The 23,328-nt window shown below is 50.9% G+C and overlaps 3 protein-coding genes and 1 pseudogene across 5 annotated transcripts; 2 read left to right on the top strand and 2 right to left on the bottom strand.

Annotated features, from left to right (window-relative positions):
* On the bottom strand, nucleotides 130–7,130 carry Gm17949 (predicted gene, 17949; annotated as a pseudogene).
* On the top strand, nucleotides 8,337–16,330 carry Gtf2f1 (general transcription factor IIF, polypeptide 1). 2 transcript variants are annotated; one of them, XM_006525194.4, is made up of 13 exons: nucleotides 8,337–8,622; nucleotides 8,717–8,755; nucleotides 9,971–10,043; nucleotides 11,825–12,018; nucleotides 12,575–12,745; nucleotides 14,187–14,371; nucleotides 14,912–15,065; nucleotides 15,159–15,220; nucleotides 15,303–15,422; nucleotides 15,536–15,609; nucleotides 15,678–15,816; nucleotides 15,920–16,010; nucleotides 16,100–16,330. In XM_006525194.4, exons 3-13 carry the CDS (start codon nucleotides 9,996–9,998, stop codon nucleotides 16,302–16,304), a joined length of 1,443 nt encoding a protein of 480 aa, XP_006525257.1. In that variant the 5' UTR covers nucleotides 8,337–8,622; nucleotides 8,717–8,755; nucleotides 9,971–9,995; the 3' UTR covers nucleotides 16,305–16,330. The 2 variants fall into 2 exon arrangements, with proteins under 2 accessions (XP_006525257.1, NP_598562.1); NM_133801.2 differs by having other exon boundaries at nucleotides 8,443–8,622; nucleotides 8,709–8,755; nucleotides 16,100–16,329.
* A 3,295-nt stretch (nucleotides 16,331–19,625) lies between these two features.
* On the top strand, nucleotides 19,626–20,418 carry Pspn (persephin). Its single transcript, NM_008954.3, has 2 exons — nucleotides 19,626–19,869; nucleotides 19,958–20,418. The coding sequence occupies exons 1-2, from the start codon at nucleotides 19,716–19,718 to the stop codon at nucleotides 20,272–20,274; spliced, it is 471 nt and encodes a 156-aa protein (NP_032980.2). The 5' UTR covers nucleotides 19,626–19,715; the 3' UTR covers nucleotides 20,275–20,418.
* Nucleotides 20,391–22,392, bottom strand: Alkbh7 (alkB homolog 7). Of its 2 annotated transcripts, NM_025538.3 has the most exons (4): nucleotides 22,164–22,392; nucleotides 21,169–21,342; nucleotides 20,936–21,060; nucleotides 20,391–20,801 (listed from the first exon to the last, which is right to left on the bottom strand). In NM_025538.3, exons 1-4 carry the CDS (start codon nucleotides 22,365–22,367, stop codon nucleotides 20,639–20,641), a joined length of 666 nt encoding a protein of 221 aa, NP_079814.1. In that variant the 5' UTR covers nucleotides 22,368–22,392; the 3' UTR covers nucleotides 20,391–20,638. The 2 variants fall into 2 exon arrangements, with proteins under 2 accessions (NP_079814.1, NP_081648.1); NM_027372.1 differs by lacking the exon at nucleotides 21,169–21,342.
* Between the last annotated feature and the right edge of the window lie 936 nt (nucleotides 22,393–23,328).

Below are 23,328 nucleotides of genomic sequence, written 5' to 3'. Positions count from 1 at the left end.
GGGCTATGTGAGGCCTCAGCCTGTGCCATCCTAAGGAGATGGAATTCCCTCACCCACCATTTCATACTGAACAAAGTTGCAAACTCCAAACTCACTAAGTGGGGCTTTTGGGGCTCACTTCTAAGTACCCACATGTCGCAGAAGGTTCTTTTGCTGGTAAAAGGTCAGGACAGGCTCACATAGGGTGTAGTGCGTCTCTAGGCGCTTGCGGATGGCCGGCTCTGAATCATCTGCCCGGTGCTCCACCTGTCCTCGTCGTAGCACTCTGCGCACCATGGTCTCCATGGAGCAGTCAAACACTATGACCATGTTGGGGGCCCTGCCCACCTAGGCAGCAACCAACAGAACCCTGAGTAGAGAGTCTTGCATCCAGTCCCCAGAGGCCATGAGGCTGGGGAGACATCACGAATTTGTAAAGTGTCTGTGGAGGCCAGAAGAGGACATCAGGTCCCTGGGAGCTGGAGTAGAGGTGGCAGTGAGCTGCCTACATGGATGCTAAGAACCGAACTCAAGTCCTCTGCAAACTGGCCTGAAACTACACATAGACTAGGCTGGCCGACCAGTAAGCTTCAGGGATCAGATGAAGCATATACACCACACCCAGCGTTCTATGTGGCTCTGGGGATGGAACTCAGGCTCACATACTTGTAGGGTTCGCACTTTGCTGAGCCAGCCTTATCCTGTACCCCTTGGTTTACTTTTTCACCTCAGCTGTCATGGAACTCCTGATCCTCCTGCCTCTGATGCCAGATGCTGGAGTTACAGGTGTGTACGGCCACACTAGATATGTTTTCATTTTTCTTATTTACTATTTTTTATATACAGACCAGATCATTTTAAATACTCAAATCTAGCCTCAAACATCCGTCCTGCCTCAGCATCCCGTGTGGTGATACCATAAATCCTTTTAGTTCCCTCCCCTCCCCCTTTTTTCCTTTTATGGAGAGGGTCTCACTATACAGTCCTGAAACTGTTCATGTAGACCAGGCTGGCCTGGAACTCAGAGATCCACCTCTTTTTTGGACAGGGTCTCATGAAGCCCAGGATGACCTTGAGTTCCTGATCGTTCACTTCCCCAGTTTCAGTGCTGGGATGAAGGGTGTGTACCACCATGCTTGGTCTCTTGCTTCCAATGGGGTCAGGGATACCACCGAAGTCCCTTACCTCACATTTGAGCTGTCACAAACGGGGTTTCACTTCTAAGCCCTGGGGATGGATGGAACCAAGGGCTTCAAATATGGGAGGTGACTATTCTGTCCTGTGAGCCTAGTCCCATCCAAACTGAGGCTTGATTTGCAGTGGTGGGCAATGCATGTTAGAGCCTGAAGGTTCTCTCCCCTTCCTCCAATGGCCTCTCTCTACTGGCAGCAAAGTCACCTACTGCCTGGACCTCCGACAGTTGTGACACCTGCATGTATGGTTCTGATATTTCATCCTTTTTCTTTTATTATTGGAAGGAGGGGAGGCATGTGTGAAAGTCAAAGGACAACTTTGTGGAAGTCTGCTCTCTTCCATCTTTAGGTAGATTCCAGGGATAGAACTTGTGGTTGTCAGGTTTAGCAGCAAGCATTTTTATCTGCTGGTCTCCCTTCATCCTTTTTAAATTTTTGTTTGTTTGTTTGTTTGTTTGGTCTTCAAGACAAAGTTTCTCGGGCTGGCGAGATGGCTCAGTGGTTAAGAGCGCCGACTGCTCTTCCGAAGGTCCTGAGTTCAAATCCCAGCAACCACATGGTGGCTCACAACCATCCGTAACGAAATCTGATGCCCTCTTCTGGAGTGCCTGAAGACAGCTACAGTGAATTTACATATAATAAATAGATCTTTTAAAAAAAAAAAAAAAAGACAAACTTTCTCTGTGTAGCCCTGGCTGTCCTGGAACTCACTCTGTAGACCAGGCTGGCCTTGAGCTCAGAAATCTGCCTGCCTCTGCCTCCCAAGTGCTGGGATAAAAGGCATGTGCCATCACTGCCTGGCCAAGATTTTTTTTTTAAACCTATATGTATAGGTGTGCTACACAAGAGTGCTGGTGCTCACAGAGGCCAAAAGCAGGGAGTGCCTGTGGAGCTACGAAGTGGGTGCTGGAAATTGAACTCAGGTCTCCTGGAAGATCATTGAGTGCTTTTAACTACTGAGTCATTTTTCCAGTTACTTACTTCCTCCCTTTCTTTTGCTTCCTCTTTTTTTTCCATCTTATTTGAAGACAGGGAGTCTTCTCTGTGTAGCTCTAGCTATCCTAGAACTTTGTGGACCAGGCTGGCCTTAAAGTCAAAGAGATCCACCTGCCTCTGCCTCCTGAATGCTGGGATTAAAGGTGGATGCTACCATGTCCAGCCCTGTTTTGTTTTTATCTTTTAAGATTTATTATTTTAACATTTTTTTAAGATTTATTTATTTTATGTATATGAGTACACTGTCACTGTCTTCAGACACACCAGAAGAGGGCATCAGATCCCATTACAGATGGTTGTGAGCTACCATGTAGTTGCTAGGAATTGAACTCAGGACCTTTGGAAGAGCCCTTAGCCATCTTTCCAGCCCTAAATACTTTTTTTAAGGATTTAGCTATTATTATACATAAGTTCACTGTAGATGACTTCAGATGCACCAGAAGAGGGCGTCAGATCTCATTACGGATGGTTGTGAGCTATCATGTGGTTCCTGGGATTTGAACCTTCTGAAGAGCAGTCAGTGCTCTTACCTGCTGAGCCATCTTGCCAGCCCTAAAGATTTATTTATTGTTATATAAATACACTGTAACTGTCTTCAGACACACCAGAAGAGGGCATCAGATCTCATTACAGATCTCATTACACATGTTAGCCGCTATGTGGTTGCTGAGATTTGAACGCAGGACCTTTGGAAAAGCAGCCCATGCTCTTAACCGCTGAGCCATTTCACCAGCCCCTAGCCCTGTTTTATATAAAGATGCTTGTCCTGTACACTTCCTCATAGAATGCAGAATGGAGACCATAGGCTCCATTCTGGCAGACAAGTATTTCCTTATAACCTCTAGTTAGTTGTCCACATTGCTCAGACACCCTGGATAAGAGAATCTACTTGACACTGGTTCTGTAATTGCCCAAAGCTGCCCATATCCTCCACACTTTGCCTGTCGGTGATTCAGAGCACCTGACAGAATAGCCACAGTGCTTATTGTCAAAGCAAATTTCTATGTGTTCAGTACAGGTGCAAATCTCTTCCCTAAATGTATTGACTTACATGTATTTACTCTGTCTGTGTCACACATGTTATGTCATGGTAGTGCTTGTGTGGAGGTAGAGAACACACTGCAGGTGTCAGTTCTCTCCTGTCCTCAGGCTTGGATACAAGCCCCATTTCCTGCTGAGAACTCTAGCAGGCCCCGCCCACTGCTTTCAGTTTGAGCTTCATTACATGTTTGGATATGGGACTGGTTATGAGCCAGGACCAGCGTATCCATAAGCATCTCACAACCCAAGAAAGCAAAGTGTCCACAGAATGCATCCCTGAACCACACCCCAGACTCTCACTTAAAAAACAAAAACCAGCTAGGCAGTGGTGGCACACACCTTTAATGCCAACACTAGAAGGCAGAGGCAGGTGGATCTCTGAGTTCAAGCCCAGCCTGGTTTATGGAGTCAGTTATAGAGCCAGGGCTACACAAGGAAACCCCGCCTCAAAAAAAAAAAAAAAAGTTCTGTGGGTATTATAGAGTGCACCCATGTACCCACGTTCAGTGCATAGTTAGGACTGCTGCATGGCTTGGTGATAGAATACCTGTTCTTGGAGAGGACCTAAATTTGATTCCCAGCGTATACATGATTGCTCACAACCATTCTAAGTCCAGTTCCAGGGGATCTGATGCCATCTTCACACCTAGACTTTAAGGACACCAGGCATATCTGTGGTAGACAGCACAAAACAGAAAGAAGCCAGCGGGACAGTGCTGTCTTACTTCTATTATCCCAGCACCAAGGAGGTGGAGGCAGGAGCATTTTCAGCTCAGGGTCATCCTTAGATACTTAGAGATGGAGGCTAGCCAGGGCTACATGGAACACTCTGGGAACCAGCTCAGCTCACAGTTCGCCTTGGGTTACACAGTTTCACATTACACAGTTTCACATTTTAAGAAATTGTGACCAATATTTAAGCAAGGTGGGAGTTGGGGGGCAGCTTCTGCAACACAGCTCTCAGCTTCCCATAAACCCTACTAGCTTGGTAATGTTGGTCCTGCACATCCCCATGGCAACAGCAGTGTGAATGTTTCCTATGCCCATTGGCAACACTCTGAATGGATAAATTCACCCTCTGGAATCTTTCATCTGCATCCCAATCTCTTCATGCATGTGTGTGTGAGTGTGGCGGCCAGAAGTCAGCCAGCATGAGGGCCTGTTCAATTTGTATTGTTTGTTTAAAACTGGATCTTTTTTTTAATGGAGTTTCCAGCTGAACTCCAAATGTAGCTTAGGCTGGCCTAAGAAATCACAATCCTCCTGCCTCACAGGACCCCAGTGCTGGGGTGACAGGCATGTACCTCCATGCTCAGTTTCTGACCATTACTAATGCAGAAAAGAAATCGCATGTGCAGGCTGGGTAGAGCACAGTAGGTAGACGGCTTGCCCAGAATGCCTGAAGCCCTGGCTTCCATCCTCAGCATATAAATTAGGTGTGGTGGCACATCCCTGCCATCTTAGCACCCCAGAGGTGGAGGCAGGAAGAGTAGGAGTTCAAGGTCAGCCTCTCCTATGTTATGGAGTTTGAGATCAGCCTAGGCTATATGAAATCTGAAGGTATCGGGAGATGGGGATGGGGATCAGGAGAAGAGGGAGGAGAGGAAGGAAGGAAGGTCCTAGCTCCCAGCCTCAGGTCCTCCCATATCCATCCACTAGGGTTTTATGGAGAGTAGGGAAAGGGTGGTCTGAAACCTCCACTCAGGTAGCGCACACCCTGAAGGGTGCTCTGGCTCTAGGGGATCAGGTCACTCACAATCCGCTCAAACTCTTTGGCCTGTTCCAGCTCTCTGGGGAAGCCATCGATGAGGAAGCCGCGGATCTTTGGATAAGACAACAAGTTGTCACTGATCATGTCCAGAATCAAACCCTGGGAAGGAAAGGGCATGGACTCAGGATCCACCCCTCCAAAAAGGCCAGGGACTGTGAAGGCCATTCACTGTGGGCCTCTTGTAAGACAGGGAAACAGCACCCAGCATCCTAGTCATTGGCTGCCTCTCTGCTTGCATGCTTTTAAAAACAATTTGAAATCATTTCTGATTGTGTGTATGTCTATGTGTAGATATCTTCAGGTGCATGCAGGGGCCCCAGAGGCCATGTAGGACCCCCTGGAGCTGGATTTACAGGCCACTGAGAGCCACCTGAGAATTGAACCCATGTCTACAGAGCAGCTAGGTATCTGTAGCAGCTGAGCCACCTCCCCAGCAACTAGGCATGGAGCCCAAGCTGGCCCTGAATGGAGACTCCCCTGGTCTGCCTCCTGTGTGCTTGGCTCTTTTTCTTTCCTTTACCCCCAACCCCTTTACACTCATATACTGAGCACAAGGCCTCACAAAATGCTAGGCAAACCCTTGTTCTCTGAACTAGGCTCTCAGACTCCTCATACTTTATTTTAGAGAAAGAGTTTCACATAGCCAGGCTCATTGGAAACTTATACTGTCCTTAAACTCAGATATCTTGTCTCTGCCTCCTGAGTGTTGGGATGAACGGTCCAATGACCAAGTCCAATGACCTTGAACTGAACTTCCAATCTTCTTGCCTCCACCTTCCTGAGTGACAGGCTTGTCCTACTATGCCCATCAGATATTCTAAGACTCTACCAGTTTACATTACCTGATACACCATCAATCTAATTCTAGATAAATGTCTCTACTTTGCTGTGTAGGGGAGGAAGTATGTCCCTTCTCAGCAATTTGCTTCCTGGACATTTTCGGTAGGATCCACTGAATATGTGGGTGTGCAGTTTATGGGTACAGCAGCTGATTTGTTTAAGTAACTTATTTATAGGGTCTATGTTACCCAGGCTGACCTCAAATTCCCCATTCTCCTGCCTCAGCCTTCCAGGTCCAAGGATAACAGGTGTTTGTCACTTCATCTGGCTTTCTTTTTCCCTCTCTCCTTTCCTCTCTTCCTTTGTCACTCCCTCCCCCATGCCTGATATAGTCCCTGACATATCCCAGGCTAGAATCTTTTGTTTGTGGGGGAGGGCTAGTTTAAGACAGGGTTTCTGTGTGTCGCTGGCTGTCCTTGAACTCACTCTGTAGACCAGGCTGGCCTCAAACTCACAGAAATCCTTCTGCCTCTGCTTTCCCAAGTGCTGGGATAAAAGATGTGTGTCACCACTGCCTGGCTGGGCTAGACTCTTATTCGATCTAAAAAAAGGTTATTAGATCTCTTTTATCATTTATCTAGTTGGAGAAGGATGGCACATGTGCCATTCATTCACAGGAGTCAGTTCAGGGGTTGAATTCAGGCTGTGAGGCTTGGCCGCAAAATGTCTTCACCCAGTGTGCCATCTCTGGCCCGTAGCACAGACTGGCCTGTCTATGTAGTCAAGGGTGCCTTGCCCAGCATGCACCCAGTTTCTGCTGGGTATGGGACCCAGGACTTTGCGCATTCTAGGCCAGTGACCTTTTTTTTTTTTTTTTTTTTTTTGATTTGTGAGTGTTTGTTTACATGTATGTGTGAGTGTGTGCAAGACCAGAAGAGAGTACAGGAAACCCTGGAAATAGAGTTAACAGATAGTTGTGAGCTGTCATTTGGGTGCTGGGAAGCAAACCCAGCTTCTGGACAGGAGCAGCCAGTGTCCTTAACTCTTACATCACCACAACACTGTCAGATAAGAACAGGTTAGGGCTGCAAGGCAGTCACTGGGCCAGCAGACCCTGGCTTCCTGGGGACTCCGTCCAGCCATGAGTGACCCCATGAACTCCTGTGAACTCTCACCGTGGGTACCAGGAGTCCCTTCTGCATGATGTCCCGGATCTGCCGTCCCCTCTGGGTGCTTCTCTGAGCCTCCTCCCGCAGCAGCTGGCCCAGCTCCACATGGTAGAAGCCGTATTTCAGAGCCATGTTTCTGCACTGGGTCCCTTTCCCGCAGCCGGGCCCCCCCACCACGAAGATGATCAGGGGATACCTCAGGATATCTATGGTGTTCAGGGAAGAAAGATGGTACTAGTGCAAGTCTATAAGAAATCCTGGACTCACGTTGAAGCATCCCCCTGTGGGGATTTTCCTGAGCCATTTGCACAGACCTCCATGAAGTGCCTTAGTGACTCCATCACCCCATTTTACAGATAAAGAAGAGGGCCCTCAAACTCACCCAGTAGCACCCTGCTCCGCCCACCATGCGGTCCTTTCTATGCTGCCTGCTTGTGCCTCTAGTCACACAACCTCTGAGTTGGGATAAGACCTCTCTGCCCTTTCCTCTCCTCCGCAGTCAGCCCTCGTTCTTTGTCCCTTTCAGTTCACTTTGGTCTTCCTAGCCAGCCTCTGTAACTTAAGGCGCACTCCCTGAAGGCGGAGAAATGAATGCCTCCCCTACTAGACACATCTGTGGAGTCAGTTGTTTATGCAAAGACAGTCATGGAATCAGCCTATCTCATTCCTCTCAAGTTCAATGCCTGTGCCTCCCTTGCCCCTCTGCTTAACCAACTCCTTTGCATCCCGTAGGCTCCCTTTCTCTGATTTGTCCCCAGAGAATAGTACTTTCCATTTCCGACACTGGCTCCTCTACTCAAGTTATATGCCAAAGGCATCAACCAACAGTGAGGTGGGAGCATGCGCAGATGCGTTCCTTCCGTGCAGGGGTTGGTGTACACCCCCAGGTAGTGGGGATACTTGCCCATCTCCCCCTTTCGTTGGCCCATGTAAACCAACCACCCCACGTCGTTACCCTTCTCCTGGGGCCTCAAAGCTCTGCCCAGCTGGGGCAGCGTGGACTCGCACAGACCCATCCCGCCCGCAATGCCGGGGTACGCTGGGGCCCTGTCTCCACCCTGCACCGAGTCCCCGGCTCCGCTCTACGTCACAAGGGACTCATTTTGCAAGATCCTCGGGATCCCCATATCCCAGGACACAGAAAACTGAACCTCAGACCCGCCCCAGAAGAGCCGAAGAAGCCACCCCACAGAGTGGGCCTCGGTTGCCATGGCAACTCGGCCTCCGTTCCCGCTTCTTGGACACATTTACGCTTGCGCAAGAGGATCGAGTTCGCGTCTACCAGGAGACTCCATTTCCACCCTACCCAGGATGCTCCGCGGTGCCTGCGTCGTGACGTCACGACGGGCGTGTCTACACGTGACTTTTCCGTGGTATATAAACAGAGAACGCCGCCAAAAGGTGGCTTTCTCTCCGAAGCTGGTGATCTAGAGTAGTTACAGCGGCTGCGCTCTTCTCGGTGTGGCAGCTCAACTTCCGGGTCAGGCTCTAACGCATGCGCAGAGAGTTAGGTCTCTTTTTCTCGTCTTCCAGCATTCTCCGAGACTTAAGGATTTGGAAATCCAAAGCACAGCATCACACTAACGTGACAACCAGGAAAGGTGCCTTCCCTTTCCTGGAGCCGAGGGACACAACGAAGTTCATCCCGTCAGGCCGACCGGGAGCAGCTTGAGCAACGGCCATGGCGGCTCTAGTGAGTATGAATGAGGTGGGGACAGAGGTGTCGCAGAACAGACCCCGCGCCCTCTCCTCGCCTTACAGACCCCTGCTCTCTTGCAGGGCTCCAGCAGCCAGAATGTCACCGAGTACGTCGTCCGAGTCCCCAAGTAAGTCCCCGTCCACCCACACTCCAGAACCTCGGCCCTGTGTTCCCCTGCCACCCCGTCCAAGACACAGTAACAGTTACCCCTTGGTAGTTAATGTCAGGGGTCGGTGACTTTGCCCTGAGTCAGACGGGTCAGGTCAGACATGGTGACTGCCTTTAATCTCAGCACTTGGGAAGCAGATGTAAGAGAATTTCTGTGAGTTCGCAGCCAGCCAGGTCTGTATAGTGAGTTCCAGGACAGCCAGGGCTACATAGTCGGGTCCTGTCCCAAAATAAAAGAAAACCCCAAACTGGTCACAGGTGGTATACATCCTGTTTTTTTGTGCCAAGTGCCATGTCCCTCAACTTCTAACTTTATTTTAGGTGGGTACATGCTAGGCAAGTACTCCACCACCGAGCCACACCCAGCCCCCTCTTAAGTTTTGTTTATTTTGAAGACAAGAGTCTTACTGTGTAGTTCAGATGGTTTGATCAGGCTGGCTTTGAACCCACTCAGATCCATTAAGACCCTTGCCTGCCTGCCCTTCTTTCTACATAGGGGTCCTCCGCACTTTTGGTTCCTTTTTTCTTTTTTTCTCTTTTGGTTTTTCGAGACAGGGTTTCTCTGTGTAGCCCTGGCTGTCCTGGAACTCACCTTGTAGACCAGGCTGGCCTCGAACTCAGAAATCCACCTGCCTCTGCCTCCCAAGTGCTGGGATTAAAGGCATGTGCCAACTCTGCCTGGTGGTCCCTTTGTTTCTTGAAGATTTAATTTATTATCTATGTGTATGAATGTTCTCTCTTGTCTCTCCTCTCTCACTCTCGCTCTTGCTCTCGCTCTCACTCTTTCTGTATGTGATGCTGTAAGAGAGCCTAGTGTCTGTGGATCTTTATCTGATGGGGTTGGGTTGGATGAGATGGATCTTGATTCTTTAAAACAAAACAAAACAAAACCCCTGAAAAACTAGAGCGTGGTTCTCAACTTGCAGGTTGCCTAAGACCATCGGAAAACACAGATATTTACATGACCATTTATAGCTTACAGTTGTGAACTAAACAAAAATAATTTTATGATTGGGTCACCGCAGCATGAGGAGATGTATTAGAGGGTCAGAGCTTTAGAACCATTGCTCTGGAGTCTTTTATGAGTTCCCAGAATTACCTACAACCAAGGGTGTAAAGCATAGATTTGTTGAATGAATAATCAATAGATTGAATAGTTTCTTGCCCATTCCAGGAACACAGCCAAAAGATACAACATAATGGCTTTTAATGCAGCCGATAAAGTCAACTTTGCTACCTGGAACCAGGTAAGTGGGTGATTCTGGGTGGCTGGGGCAGGGACCTAACCCTGGGCTGGTGACTATGTATAGTAATAACTTTACTGAAACGATGGTGCCCACACCTGTGGCTCCAGCAGATTTGTGATTCCAGCCATTTGGTGGCTGAGGCAGAAAGACTGAGTGTTTTAGACCAGCTTGTGCTACATAAATCCTAGCTCCAAAGAAAAGAAGTGCAAAGCAAAGCAAAGCATGTCAGAGGATGTGGTTCAGTCAGTAGAGCACGAATCTAGCATATATGAGGCCAAGCTGGATCCCCAGCGCCATGTATACTAGCCATGGTGGCACACGCCTGTCATCCCAGCACGGGAAGGGGGTAGGACCTCAAACTGAAGATGATCCTTGCCTGCACAGTAAAGCCCACGATACATATAGACGGTGTCTTTTTTTTTTTTTTTAATGGTTTTTCAAGACGGGGTTTCTCTGTGTAGCCCTGGCTGTCCTGAAACTCACTTTGTAGATCAGGCTGGCCTCCAACTCAGAAATCCACCTGCCTCTGCCTCCCAAGTGTTGGGATTAAAGGTGTGCGCCACCACTTGCCAGCCACAGACCATGTCTTAAAAAAGTAAAGTAGTGGGTAGCAAGATAACTCAGTGAGCAAAGAGGTGGCTCCAAGTGTGTCCTTGGATCTCATACAGGCAATGTCATGTACAACCTCCACAAAAAGAAATACACTTTAAAAGTTTGGGGTTTTTGTTTTTAAGAAAAAGCCAGCTGGCCGTAGTGGCACATACCTTTACTGCCAGTTCGAAAGCAGCAGAGTCAGTGGATCTCAGACTTCAAGGCCAGCCTGGTCTGCATGGTGAATTTCACTGTAGTGAGACCCTGTCTCAAAAGGATAAAATGATTCCACAAGATGGGTATAGCCAGAGATACTACTATCCCAGCACCAGGGAGGTAGAGGCAGGAGGATCATAAGTTTGAAGCCAGCCTGGGCTACATAACAGGACTTTCTAGATAATACTAAGAATAAAAAAAAAATGTTAAAGGCCAAAGTTTTAAACTATCCACTCTTTTGGGTGCCATGTTAAAATGTCACTATCTTCATATTGTTGAGGTTGCTCCTGGGCCTTCCTCAGGTGGTCACTATACATCTTTAGTCTCTGTACTCCATGATCTCATGAACCAGTCTGCTTTACTGTTATTGTAGTAAGTCCCACATTCCCTGTGACCAGAGTATTCTGTGTGTGTGATGTTTGTATGCATGTGGGCACGCTGTGCCTGTCAAGGCCAGAGTTGACATCAGGTGTCTTCCATAGTCACTCTACACCATATTTCGATGACATCTGTTGGGCCACTGGTATGTGGGGGATACAGAGTTTGGAGATCAGAGAAGACTTCAGGAGTCACTTCTCACCTTTTGCAGTGTGGGTCCCAGGGCTTGACCTCAAGCCTCGGGCTTGACAGCAAGTACCGTCCCATAGCCTTTCTACGTTGTGTTTTGAGTCAGGGTATCTAACTGAACCTGGGGCTTGCTGACCTGTGAGTTCCAGAGCCCCTCCTGTCTGCACCTCTCTCATGGGGTCTCAGATGCCATGCCCAACTTTGTCTGTGGGTCCTGGGGATCTGAATTCCTGATCCTTGTGCTTGTAAGCCTGCTACCTTACCCAGTGAACCAGTTCCACAGCCCTCTCCCTGGGCAGAGGCAACAGGTGCTCACATCCCTGGCCTTCATGCCACATGGGGAGTCTGCTGGGAGCACATGAAGCCTGGCACAGGGAGACAGAAGAGTATTCCTGCTTCTCCTTCAGGCACGGCTGGAGCGAGATCTGAGCAACAAGAAGATTTACCAGGAAGAAGAGATGCCAGAGTCCGGTGCAGGCAGTGAATTCAACCGCAAGCTTAGGGAGGAGGCGCGCCGGAAGAAGTATGGCATTGTCCTAAAGGAGTTTCGGCCTGAGGACCAGCCTTGGCTACTCCGTGTCAATGGCAAATCAGGACGGAAGTAAGTGATGCTAATGGTGGGAGGGGCCAGCCTGTGTCCCTCCCACATGCATACTTTGGAGGCATCTTCTTTGAGTCTGTAGCCAACAGGATGGTGGTCCCAGTACCACCTCCTTGATAAAGTTTAATCTTGGAGGTAAATCAACTAGATACTGTTGGTCTGGCTCAGCAGCCTGAGTGTGGCCTGGAGATAGGGCCCTGACCCCATGGGCGAGGATACTCCATTGCAAAGAAGGTGGAGTCTGATGGAGCCAGTGACGAGAGTGCTCTATGCATAGTTATTCAGTGAACCAATAGCTGGAGCCTACACAGTGTAAGGCCCTCAGTAGCCATGGGGGATTATAGGCTGGGAGCAGGATACACAGTGCAACATGGCCCAGAATCTGGTAGCAGATGGTGGCCACAAGGTGGCAGGGTGATGTTTGTGCTAGGGAGATGGTAGCACATGCCCTTCTGTCCTAATCATTCCTAGAAGAGCCCAAATGGGAACTGTAGAGAGGGTGGAAGGAGTGCAGGTGGGGTGGGTGGGACCGTGACCTAACCTAGGCTCTCCACAGGTTCAAAGGCATTAAGAAAGGCGGGGTAACAGAGAACACAGCCTACTACATCTTCACACAGTGTGCTGATGGTGCCTTTGAGGCTTTCCCTGTACAGAACTGGTACAATTTCACACCACTGGCCCGACACCGCACACTCACTGCTGAGGAAGCCGAGGAGGAATGGGAGAGGTGAGCCAAAGGTGGTTGTTACAGCTGTGTACGCCCTCAGAGCAAGGCTGCCTGGAGTACTGCTTAGTACTTGCTTGGGCAGACCTCTCTTGCTTGAGTCTTGCCTGGGAGCTGAGTGAAGGCTGGTACCACAGATATGCACAGCCTGGGGGTCCAGGGAGGGGCCTCCTAATGGCAACTTCCTCAGTTCTAGCCTGGGAGGTAGAGACAAAGGCGGGTGCAGGGAGGCTGGGATTGAGAAACTGGGGATGTATAGCATGAGATACCTTGTACACCTGCTGAGGATGGGACCTGTGGGCCCAGAAAGGGCTTCAGGAATGCATGTGGTTTGTGGGGTTGCTCTGTGCTTGCCTACAAGTCTGGACCAGTTCTCAAGGGGCCGGGACTGCAATGTCAAAAGCAGCTCCTCCTCCCACTATGCGTAGTCTTCTTCCGGGCATGCATAGGTGTGGTTCATGGACGGCTCCTTGTCCAGTGAGACCCTGCCCCTTCTCTAAGTAATCCTTGAGATAAATTAACAGTGGGGGGTGTGGGTGGGGGTAGTGTATGCACACATTACCACACAGATGGCAGAAGCAACAAGGACCAGGCATTCAGGTCCATCTTCTGTATTAAGTTTGAAGCCAGCTGTGGTTATATGAGATTTGGTTTCAAAACACCCCAAAACTTGACAGACACAGTAGTACACACCCTTAATCTCAGCACTTTGGTGCACAGGCAACAGGATCTCTGAGTTTGAGGGGTGGTTTATATTCCAAGTTACAGACCAGCTAAGATCACACAATGAGATCCTGTTTTAAAAGGAATTTTAACTGGGCCAAGCCTGGTGGTGCACACCTTTACCCCAGCACTCTAGGATGCAGTGGCATGAGAATCTCTGTGAGTTCAAGGCCAGCCTGGTTTTCATAGTGAGTTCCAAGACAGCTAGGACAATAGAGAGAGATCCTGTTTCACCAAGAAAACAAAACCAAAAACCAAAAACAACCGAACAACCCACCACCTCCAAAGCCATAAAATGTTATTTAGCTAACCAATATAATGGCTGGATATGCCTGGAACAGACCCTGAGTTTGGAGGAGCTAAGATTTGGGGTCTCCAGGGGGCTTAGGTGCACATGGGCCTGAGTCCATCTCAGGGCTCACCCTATATTGTTTCAAGATTTGGGGGTTTGAAATGGCCCAGGCTGTATGCCCTGCCTCTTTCTCTTTCTGTTGCATGTGGTGTGGCTCAGGCTAACTACCCTGCCTTAGCCTCCTTTACAGTGTTTGTGCCTTAATGAGGTTATCCTGTCATGCCCATTTGTCCTGTAAAGAAGGGATGCCCATTTGAGTGTATCGGTCATTATCTTCTACCATCCTCTTTGCCCAAGGAGCTCTTTGCAGTCCCCTACTCCCCACCATCCTCTGCTACACAAAGTACATAGTCACTTGTTCCCATGCAGGAGGAACAAGGTCCTAAACCACTTCAGCATCATGCAGCAGCGGCGGCTCAAGGACCAGGACCAGGATGAAGATGAGGAGGAGAAGGAGAAGCGCAGTCGCAAGAAGCCTAGTGAGCTGCGCATTCATGACCTGGAGGATGACCTGGAAATGTCCTCCGATGCCAGCGATGCCAGTGGTGAAGAGGGTAAGTGGGGACCCAGAGGTCTTAGTTCAGAGACCAGGTGAGTTACCACCACCTGGGAAGCAGCAATGTGTCCCTGTAGAGCTGCCTGCTCAGATACTATTTTTTTGTTTTGTTTTTCGAGACAGGGTTTCTCTGTGTAGCCCTGGCTGTCCTGGAACTCACTTTGTAGACCAGGCTGTCCTCGAACTCAGAAATCCACCTGCCTCTGCCTCTCAAGTGCTGGGATTAAAGGCCTGCGCTACCACTGCCTGGCTCAGATACTTTTTATAAAGGCTTTAGATGCTATGTGACCTGTGTCTTTCCTGTCACTGCTTGAGTACAGTGATGCATGTGGCATCAGCTGTCAGGATTTCCTGGCTAGATGGAATTGCTGCTCATGGGTATAGCCCCTGCCTAGAATCCCCAGTGAGAGCGGCTGGGGGCGTGGCTTGGGTGGAGCCCCTGCTTAGAGTCCCCAGTGAGAGCGGCTGGAGCCCCTGCCCAGCAGAGAGCAGAGATCTGTGCTCATCCAGTCTGAGCTCCTGTGTCTTCCTCTCACAGGCAGCAGAACCTCCAAGGCTAAGAAAAAGGCCCCTGTGACCAAGGCAGGCAGGAAGAAGAAAAAGAAGAAGGGCTCAGATGATGAGGCTTTTGAGGACAGCGATGATGGGGACTTCGAGGGCCAGGAGGTAGACTACATGTCTGATGGCTCCAGGTAAGGCACAGGCAAGGCAGAGATGAGGCAGGGGCAAGGCAGGCCAGGCCTGTGGCCGCCCAACTTTACGGCTTGCCTTTCTCTGCCCTATAGCAGCTCTCCAGATGAGACAGAAGGCAAGCCCAAAGTGCCCCAGCAGGAGGATGGCCCAAAGGGTAGGTGCCAGTTAGGGACCAACCAGTGGGTGGGAGTGCGCTCAGAAGTTGCCACTGCTCACCCATGTGACCTGTGTCCCAGGGGTGGATGAGCAGAGCGAGAGCAGTGAGGAGAGTGAGGAGGAGAAGCCCCCCGAGGAGGACAAGGAGGAGGAAGAAGAGAAGAAGGCCCCTACCCCACAAGAGAAGAAGCGCAGGAAAGGTGGGCGATGATGGCCAGTATACTCCTGGTCCTTTGGCCCTCCCTGCTCATGGGTGCTGATGGGTAGGCTCTGTCTGGGGTCTCTGCTTATGGTCCTTATCTGCCCTGTGCAGACAGCAGTGATGACTCAGACAGCTCAGAAGAGAGCGACATTGACAGTGAGACCTCCTCTGCACTCTTCATGGCGGTAAGTCAGAGCTGGGGGCTTGAGTAGGGCCAGTCTGAGCCTTCACACTCATACCCTAATCTCTGCAGAAGAAGAAGACACCCCCAAAGAGGGAGCGGAAGCCATCGGGGGGGAGTTCAAAGGGCACCAGTCGGCCAGGGACTCCCAGTGCAGAAGCAGCAAGCACCTCTTCTACCCTGCGGGCTGCAGCCAGCAAGCTGGAGCAGGGTGAGTGCCCAGAAAAGCCTGTCACTGGAGAAAGAGCTGCTGGCAGCCACCTGTTGTCCCCGATCTGGGCCCTGCCTGGACGTGACATTACTCTCTCCACCAGGGAAGCGGACGAGTGAGACTCCAGCAGCCAAGCGTCTTCGGATGGACACGGGTCCCCAGAGCCTGTCTGGGAAGTCCACACCCAGCAGCGGGTACGTTCAGACAGGAGCAGGACCATAGGTGGGATTGGGCTAAAGGGACTCTTGTATGACTCCAGCCTCCCTCCCTTCCCCTCCCACAGTGATGTCCAGGTGACAGAGGACGCTGTGCGCCGCTACCTGACCCGCAAGCCCATGACCACAAAGGACCTGCTGAAGAAGTTCCAGACCAAGAAGACAGGGCTGAGCAGCGAGCAGACAGTAAATGTGCTGGCGCAGATCCTCAAGCGCCTCAACCCTGAGCGCAAGATGATTGGTGATAAGATGCACTTCTCCCTCAAAGAGTGATGCCAATAAAGAGAGCAGGCCCAGAGTGTGTGCGAGTCATCACTGCCACCCCTGCCGCCCTGGAGCCCTGAGGCATCTGGGCCTCCATTCTTCCATTGTTTCTCAATCTCTCCCCCTCCCTCCCTCCCTCCCTCCTTCCTTCTTTTCTTTCTTTAATGCATCATATATGTATTAATCATTCCATTTGTTTACATCTCAAATGATATCCCACTTCCTGGTTACGCCCTCCACCAACCCCCATCCCACATCCCGTCCTCCCTCCTCTCCTTTGCCTGTATGAGAGTGCTCCCACACTCTCCCACTGCTCCAGCATCCTCCTACTCTGGGGCATCAAACCTCCCTGGGACAAAGAGACACCCCTCCCATTGCTGTCAGGCAAGGCCATCTTCCTACATTTGTATCTGGAGCCATGGATCCCTCCAGGTACACTCCTTGGCTAGTGGTCTAAACTATGGAAGAACTGGGTGGTCAGGCCATCCTATGTTGTTCTTCCAATGGGGTTGCAATCCCCTCCAGTCCTTCTGCAAGCTCCCCCACCAGGTTCCCTGAGTTCTGCCTGATGGTTGGCTCCAAGCATCTGCCTCAGCATTAGTCAGTTGCTGACAGGACCTCCCAAGGAACCGCCACACTAGGTTCCTGTCAGCAAGCTCCTCTTGACCATGGGAACTGTTGGGTTTGGTGTCTGTAGACATGATGGATCCCCAGGTGAGGCAGTCCCCAGTTAGCCCTTACTTTAGTCTCTGTGCTATTTTTTGTCCCTGTTCTTCCTTTGGGCAGGAATGTTTCTGGGTTAAAAACTTTGAGATGGTGTGTGTGTGTGTCCGTCCCCATCCCTCAACCAGGGGCTGGACCTATCTACTGGAGGTGATTTCAACAAGTTCTATCTCCTCTGAGCATTTCGGCTGAAGTCATCCTGGTTGGGTCCTGGGCCCTCCAGCAGCTATCCCCAGTTCCTCATCCTCCTGCTACATATTTTTGTTTGATTTCCTGACCCTCTGTACCTCTCTCACATCTCCAGTTCCTGATACTCCACCCTTCTGAGCCTCCATTCTTTTTTTTTTTTTTTTTTTTTTTTTTTTAAGTTTTTTGAGACAGGGTTTCTCTGTGTAGCCCTGGCTGTCCTGGAACTCACTCTGTGGACCAGGCTGGCCTTGAACTCAGAAATCTGCCTGCCTCTGCCTCCCAAGTGCTGGGATTAAAGGCATGTGCCACCACGCCCGGGTGAGCTTCCATTCTTATAAGACACAGCCTTTCTGCCCACTGAGCTCAATCCATAGCCAGGACTTGTCCCCTGTGCAATCTTCACCAGTTTGATTTTACTTTGCCTCTGCCCTGGCCACACCCACAGCCCCTCACTGGAGGATTCTAGATAGGCAGAGGGATTCTAGGTAGGTAGAGGCTTTTCCTGAGCCACTGCGCCCTAGTCCCTACCTCAGATCAGTGTGCTGTGTGGGTTTATGGTGGCCTGCATTTGGAAATGCTCAGCTTCCAACAGTCCTCCAGGAGTGTAAATTTGGGATTGTTGCAGCACAAGTGAAATGGGACTCAGACCTGCTACTCCATCCCTAGTCCTCTAACTACTGTTGTCGCTCAGGCTGGCTTTGGACTACTGATGCTCTCACCTCCACCTCTGGAGTTCGGGATGATAGGCATGTACCACTGACATGCATGACTCAAGTCTCTTGTGAAAGTCTTGCAGTGTAGTCCAGGCTAGCCTGCAACTCAGTTTCCCAAATGCTAGGATGACAGTCATGTTCCCTGAATATAACCCTGGCCACTTTTAGTGTGCAGTTGTCAGTTTGGGTGTTTCCCTCGTTGATTTCTGCGATCCAACCTATTCCTGGTGTTGGCACCTCGGCGCTGTTTTCCATTTCCAAGGGACATTCCTGGGGTCCCCCTTATCTCCTGACAGGCCCAGTGATATATCTTAGCCAGGCAGCCAGGCGTTGCTTGGGGAGAGTGCTTTACATTCTTGTGTAGTGACAGGGCTGATCGGTGCTTGGCCTCAGCTGCTGCCTTCAGAGCTGGGTCCTGAGCAGCTGGGGTGAAGTGAGAGCTTCCTCTCACCGGTGCAAACTCAGTCCCACCACCCCATGTTGATTGGGAATGCCTGAGAAGGGGCTAGTCCGTAGGAATGTCCATGCTCACTGAACATCCTTGCCCAGCTGTCTGCTGGCACTTTGGGCCTGGGTCTAAGGTGCCATCCACCCTGGGACAGACAGGGTGTGCACCTGTGTTTAAGGGCAGAGCCTTGCCTTCAAGGGAACCTCGTTCAAATGACTTTTAAAAGCTGTTTCTTTTCTCTTTGAGAAAGGGTCTCAAGCAGCTCGGGCTGGCCTTGAACTGGTAACCTTCCTCAGCCTTCCCAGTGCTGAGATGACAGGCATGCACCATCATGTTAGTTTATGCTGTGCCTTATGGAACCCACAGCTGCTTTGTTGATGCTCAGCAAGCATTCTACCAACTCAGCGCCAAACCTTGTGTCTTTTAAAAAAAGATACTCTCTATGTGTGTGTCTCATGCAGCATGTGCACGCCATCACATCGTGTGGTGGCCAGAGGACAGCTTTTGAGAGTCAGGTCTCTTCTATCACGTGGATTCTGCAGTTCACACTTGGGTTGGCTTTTACCTGCCCTGGCTTCCTGAGCACAGGGGCTACCCACATGCACTGGCATGCTCCTTCTATTCCTGTCTCCAAAGTTCTTGGTCTGTTGTTGTCCATGCTCACTTGCTGGGTCTCCTGGATTCAGATGTATGCAGAACCTGTGCCTTTCTGGAACTGATTTGTCACTGCCTTCTCTTGATCTCTGAGACTCCAAAGCCCAGACTGGCTGTAGCTATGGCTTCACAGGTTGGCCTTCCAAGAATGGGAGTCCCAACCTTTGGCTATCCCCTAGCCTCTCCCTTTTCCTGTTTTGACGCTGGCTCAGCCAAGCCCGGAGACAGAGGCATGATGTCTTAATCCTGGCTGAAGCTGACATGGACTGGTGCCCACTGACTCTCCTACCTGTCATGTGCCCTTCCCAGTCCCTATTGGCACCACATGACCCATACTCCAGTAAAAGATCTATAGCAGCCTCCTCCCAGGCTCCTGTACTTCTTCCGCGGACAGCAGGTGGGGTGGGGACATGGGTTGGTAGCCAGCTCTGGACTTGCTTCTGGCGGACAGTGTGACACTCATAAATCAGGGGCATCAGAGTGTCAGAAATGGGTTTATGGAATGTCTGGGTGGGTGAGCCATCAATTCTTAGGGATGAGGATGTGGGGGAAAGGTGGGTGGGAACCCCCCCCCCCCTACCCCCCAACGGCTTCCCCGGGACATGGTGCTGGCAGTAGTTTTAATCCCCAGGACAGGCAGGGAATAAATTCAGGGCACCAAGGTCTCTCGGCATCCAGGGACCTGCTGTCACAATGGCTGCAGGAAGACTTCGGATCCTGTGTCTGCTGCTCCTGTCCTTGCACCCGAGCCTCGGCTGGGTCCTTGATCTTCAAGAGGCTTCTGTGGCAGATAAGCTCTCATTTGGGAAGATGGCAGAGACTAGAGGGACCTGGACGCCCCATCAGGGTAAGAATTCCTGGGGGCCTCCCGACTCCCCAATTCCTTCTCTCAAAGCCCTCACTTTGCCTTACAATCCTACTCTACCTTGCACTAGGTAACAACCATGTCCGTCTTCCAAGAGCCTTGGCTGGTTCATGCCGACTGTGGAGCCTGACCCTACCAGTGGCTGAGCTGGGCCTGGGCTATGCCTCGGAGGAGAAGGTCATCTTCCGATACTGTGCTGGCAGCTGTCCCCAAGAGGCCCATACCCAGCACAGTCTGGTACTGGCCCGGCTTCGAGGGCGGGGTCGAGCCCATGGCCGACCCTGCTGCCAGCCCACCAGCTATGCTGATGTGACCTTCCTTGATGATCAGCACCATTGGCAGCAGCTGCCTCAGCTCTCAGCTGCAGCTTGTGGCTGTGGTGGCTGAAGGAGGCCAGTCTGGTGTCTCAGAATCACAAGCATGAGACAGGCTGGGCTTTGAAAGGCTCAGGTGACATTACTAGAAATTTGCATAGGTAAAGATAAGAAGGGAAAGGACCAGGGTTTTTTGTTTCTTTCTTTGCTTGCTTGTTAGTTTTTTTTTTTTTTTAATCAGCAGTGGATGCAATAAATGATATTCTCGTGGCCTTAAGAGTGTGTGTGATCAGGTGCACCCTGGCAGCCACCATGCTATGTGAATCCTGAGACCCTGATCGTCTCTTAAGAGCCCCAGCCCTGGCAGACGGTCATTTGAAGATCCCATGACAGCATTTTCCCTACTTTATTCACAAATATGGAGGATATGTGGGAGGTCAGCAGGCTGGAGGTGGCTCTTCTGGCCTTCCTGGCCCCATCCCCTCAGGGAGGGAGCGGCAAATCACTGAGATGCGTCGGCCCCGGGGAACCCGGTGCTCCCCAAAAAATGATTCTTCATCTCTAAGGATCTCATGGGAGAAGTCATATCGGGCTGAACCCCTGCAAGAAGAGAGAAGCTGAGTGGGTGGATGGAGGGAAGACTGTCCCTTCAGCATTTCTATACTTTTTCTGAGTGGTGGTGGTGACTGTTAGAAACCCTCGGCCTCACCTGAGGACTTTGGGTTACGTCGTACCTTAAGATATAGAGAGACCCTGGCTCCAGCAACAGTTCCAGCCACTGCTCAGGTTCCTGTGTATGCACCAGCTTCATAACACTTGGAGACAACAGGGAAAGGCCAGCAATGGTAGATCCACAGAACTGGAAAAGGGGTATGTATGCTGTGTATATTGGGGTGTCAGGCTTAGTTCTGCCCCCCTGTCCACCGACAACCTAGCTAGGAGTTCTGATGGAATGCCTTCTGCCCACCTTGACACTGTCAACATGAGGCTTGATGTAGCCCCGAGGTTCCAGGTCCAACACATGTACTGGGGATAGCAGGCTCTGGTCAGGACCAAATGCAGCCGCCCGAACCCGCTGCAGGATGACCTGGCTTGCATCAGACCAGCAGGATTTCTCTGTCTCCCTGAAGCCATGGATGGCCTGAATAGAGAGCTCAAGTCATAACTGGGAACTCCCAGGACAGGAAAATGAGGTACCGAGGGGTGCAGTACAGGGCAGGCAGTCTTTCCAACTTTAGCTCATTATCAGTGAGGTTTCAACCACGCATCTGGTCTTCACGTTTCGTTTCCCAGTGGTCCCTGGTGCTGGCCACCCTAATATTCAGTATCTCGGTCTCCTGTCTCTATTTGATCCCACTCAAGTCCCTAGTGAAACTCCCAACTGCTGGCACTCCCTCTCCCAAGTCTGCTTTTTATTTCTAATCTTGTCACCAATGCCCCTGAAGTGTTCCAGAACTTCATGTCTGAAGTGACATCTTTGTCCTCACTACGCATTCCTTGGTGCCCACCAAAACCCTCCCTTCTGATTCCAGGCCCAGCCCCACACTACAGCCCCTGTTCTTAGTAAAGCCCAGCAGTGATTTGCCCCCACTGTAATACTGCGCTGCTCTGAGCTCAACGTTGCCAGTTCACCTTCTCCGGCTCTGGTCCCTTCCCCTGCTCTAAGTACCATCCACAAGCCCGCAGCAGCAGGCCTTCCCCTGGACTCAGCTCTGGCATCAAGATCAGCCCCATTCCCACAAGACCTCCTGACCAACTGTCACTCATCGAATTGCCCAGCACCCGCCATGTCCCACACCAGAGAAACTTGGTCCCACCCGAACCTACATCGGGGACTGCCCAAAACACACTGTCCCCAACCTGGCCAAGCAAGCCTAGCTCTTCACTCTACCCCTCCGAGGACCCCGCCCCCTCACTATGTCCCAGTGGGCGTCCCCTTAGCTCGCCGCTCCGCCCACTCACCGCGTCCCAGTGGTCGTACTCGTAGCGCCGGCGCCGCAGCTGGGGCTCCAGTTCGCGTGTTAGCGTGTCCTCCTCCTCCTGGCTCAGGAAGCCTGGATGCACCACGGCCTCATCACGCAGGCGGCCCAGCACGGCAGAGTCTGAGCCGCGCACCCAGGCGCACCCAGAAAGCAACCGCATCGCTAGCCTCCTGCTGCCCGCCATCTTCAGGGATTGACCACAGCAGGCTGAGCCACACCCCCGCAAGCTATTGGCTGACACCGCACCACGCCCATCAGCTACTGGCTCTATTAGCTGTGCTTTAAGTCAGTCTACCGCTTGTCCCGCCTCTCGGCCCTGAGCAAGGTCTCAAGCAGTAGGTGCAGAACTAGGGCGAACGGAGGCTGGAGGTCACGTGGGGGCAAAGCCAAGGTTAGAAGTTCAATCAGCCTAGCGCAAATTTAGCGCTTGTCAAACAGCACACCCTGGTGGAGAAAGGAGGATAACTAACTCCAAGGTCAGCCCTTGAGTTTGAGGCTAACCTGAATTTCAGATGTTGCCCACAAAATAGGACATCCAAACAAATAAGACCAAATAATACAACCCCCACCTCAAATGTTTTGTGTTAAATCTAAAAAGAGTCTACTTCCTTCCACACTAATAAACTGGGCCTAGGAAAATGGCTCAGCACTTGCTAAGAGTCTTTGGTTTGACCTCAGGACCCCCAAACATGGTGCAAGCAGAAAAAGCAACTCCTGCATTTGCGACCCTCTGACCTCCATAGGGTCATGTGGCACCTGCCTCCATCCCATAAACTGGGATCCTCTGCTTCTAGTTCTAGTAAAACTCCATAAACATGTCCTGACATTCTCTCTGGCTTCAGCTGGCTTTTGGAGCCTGCAACAAAATGCCAGGACTTTGTCACCTGGTGAGTCACCAGTGTCAGGTCTCATGGGTCTGAGGATCAACCCAAAGTTGGTGGTAGATTCTGGTAGACCCTCCACCCTAACTCTTAACTCTCTAAGGGGCCAAGCCCAGGATCGGCAGGTAAGAATGTACTCTTAAGTCCCAGCACCCACAGGGAAGCCCCAGGGGACCCAACATCCTCTTCTGGCCATGGGTACTGCACTCACCATGCACAAACCCACACATAACCAAAGATGTATGAAATCATATTTCTACCCAC

Source organism: Mus musculus, chromosome 17 (assembly GCF_000001635.26).
Source record: "Mus musculus strain C57BL/6J chromosome 17, GRCm38.p6 C57BL/6J".
NCBI classification, from domain to species: Eukaryota; Metazoa; Chordata; class Mammalia; order Rodentia; family Muridae; genus Mus; species Mus musculus.
Note: the sequence above shows the minus strand (reverse complement) of the source record. Positions and strands in the feature narration are given on the sequence as shown.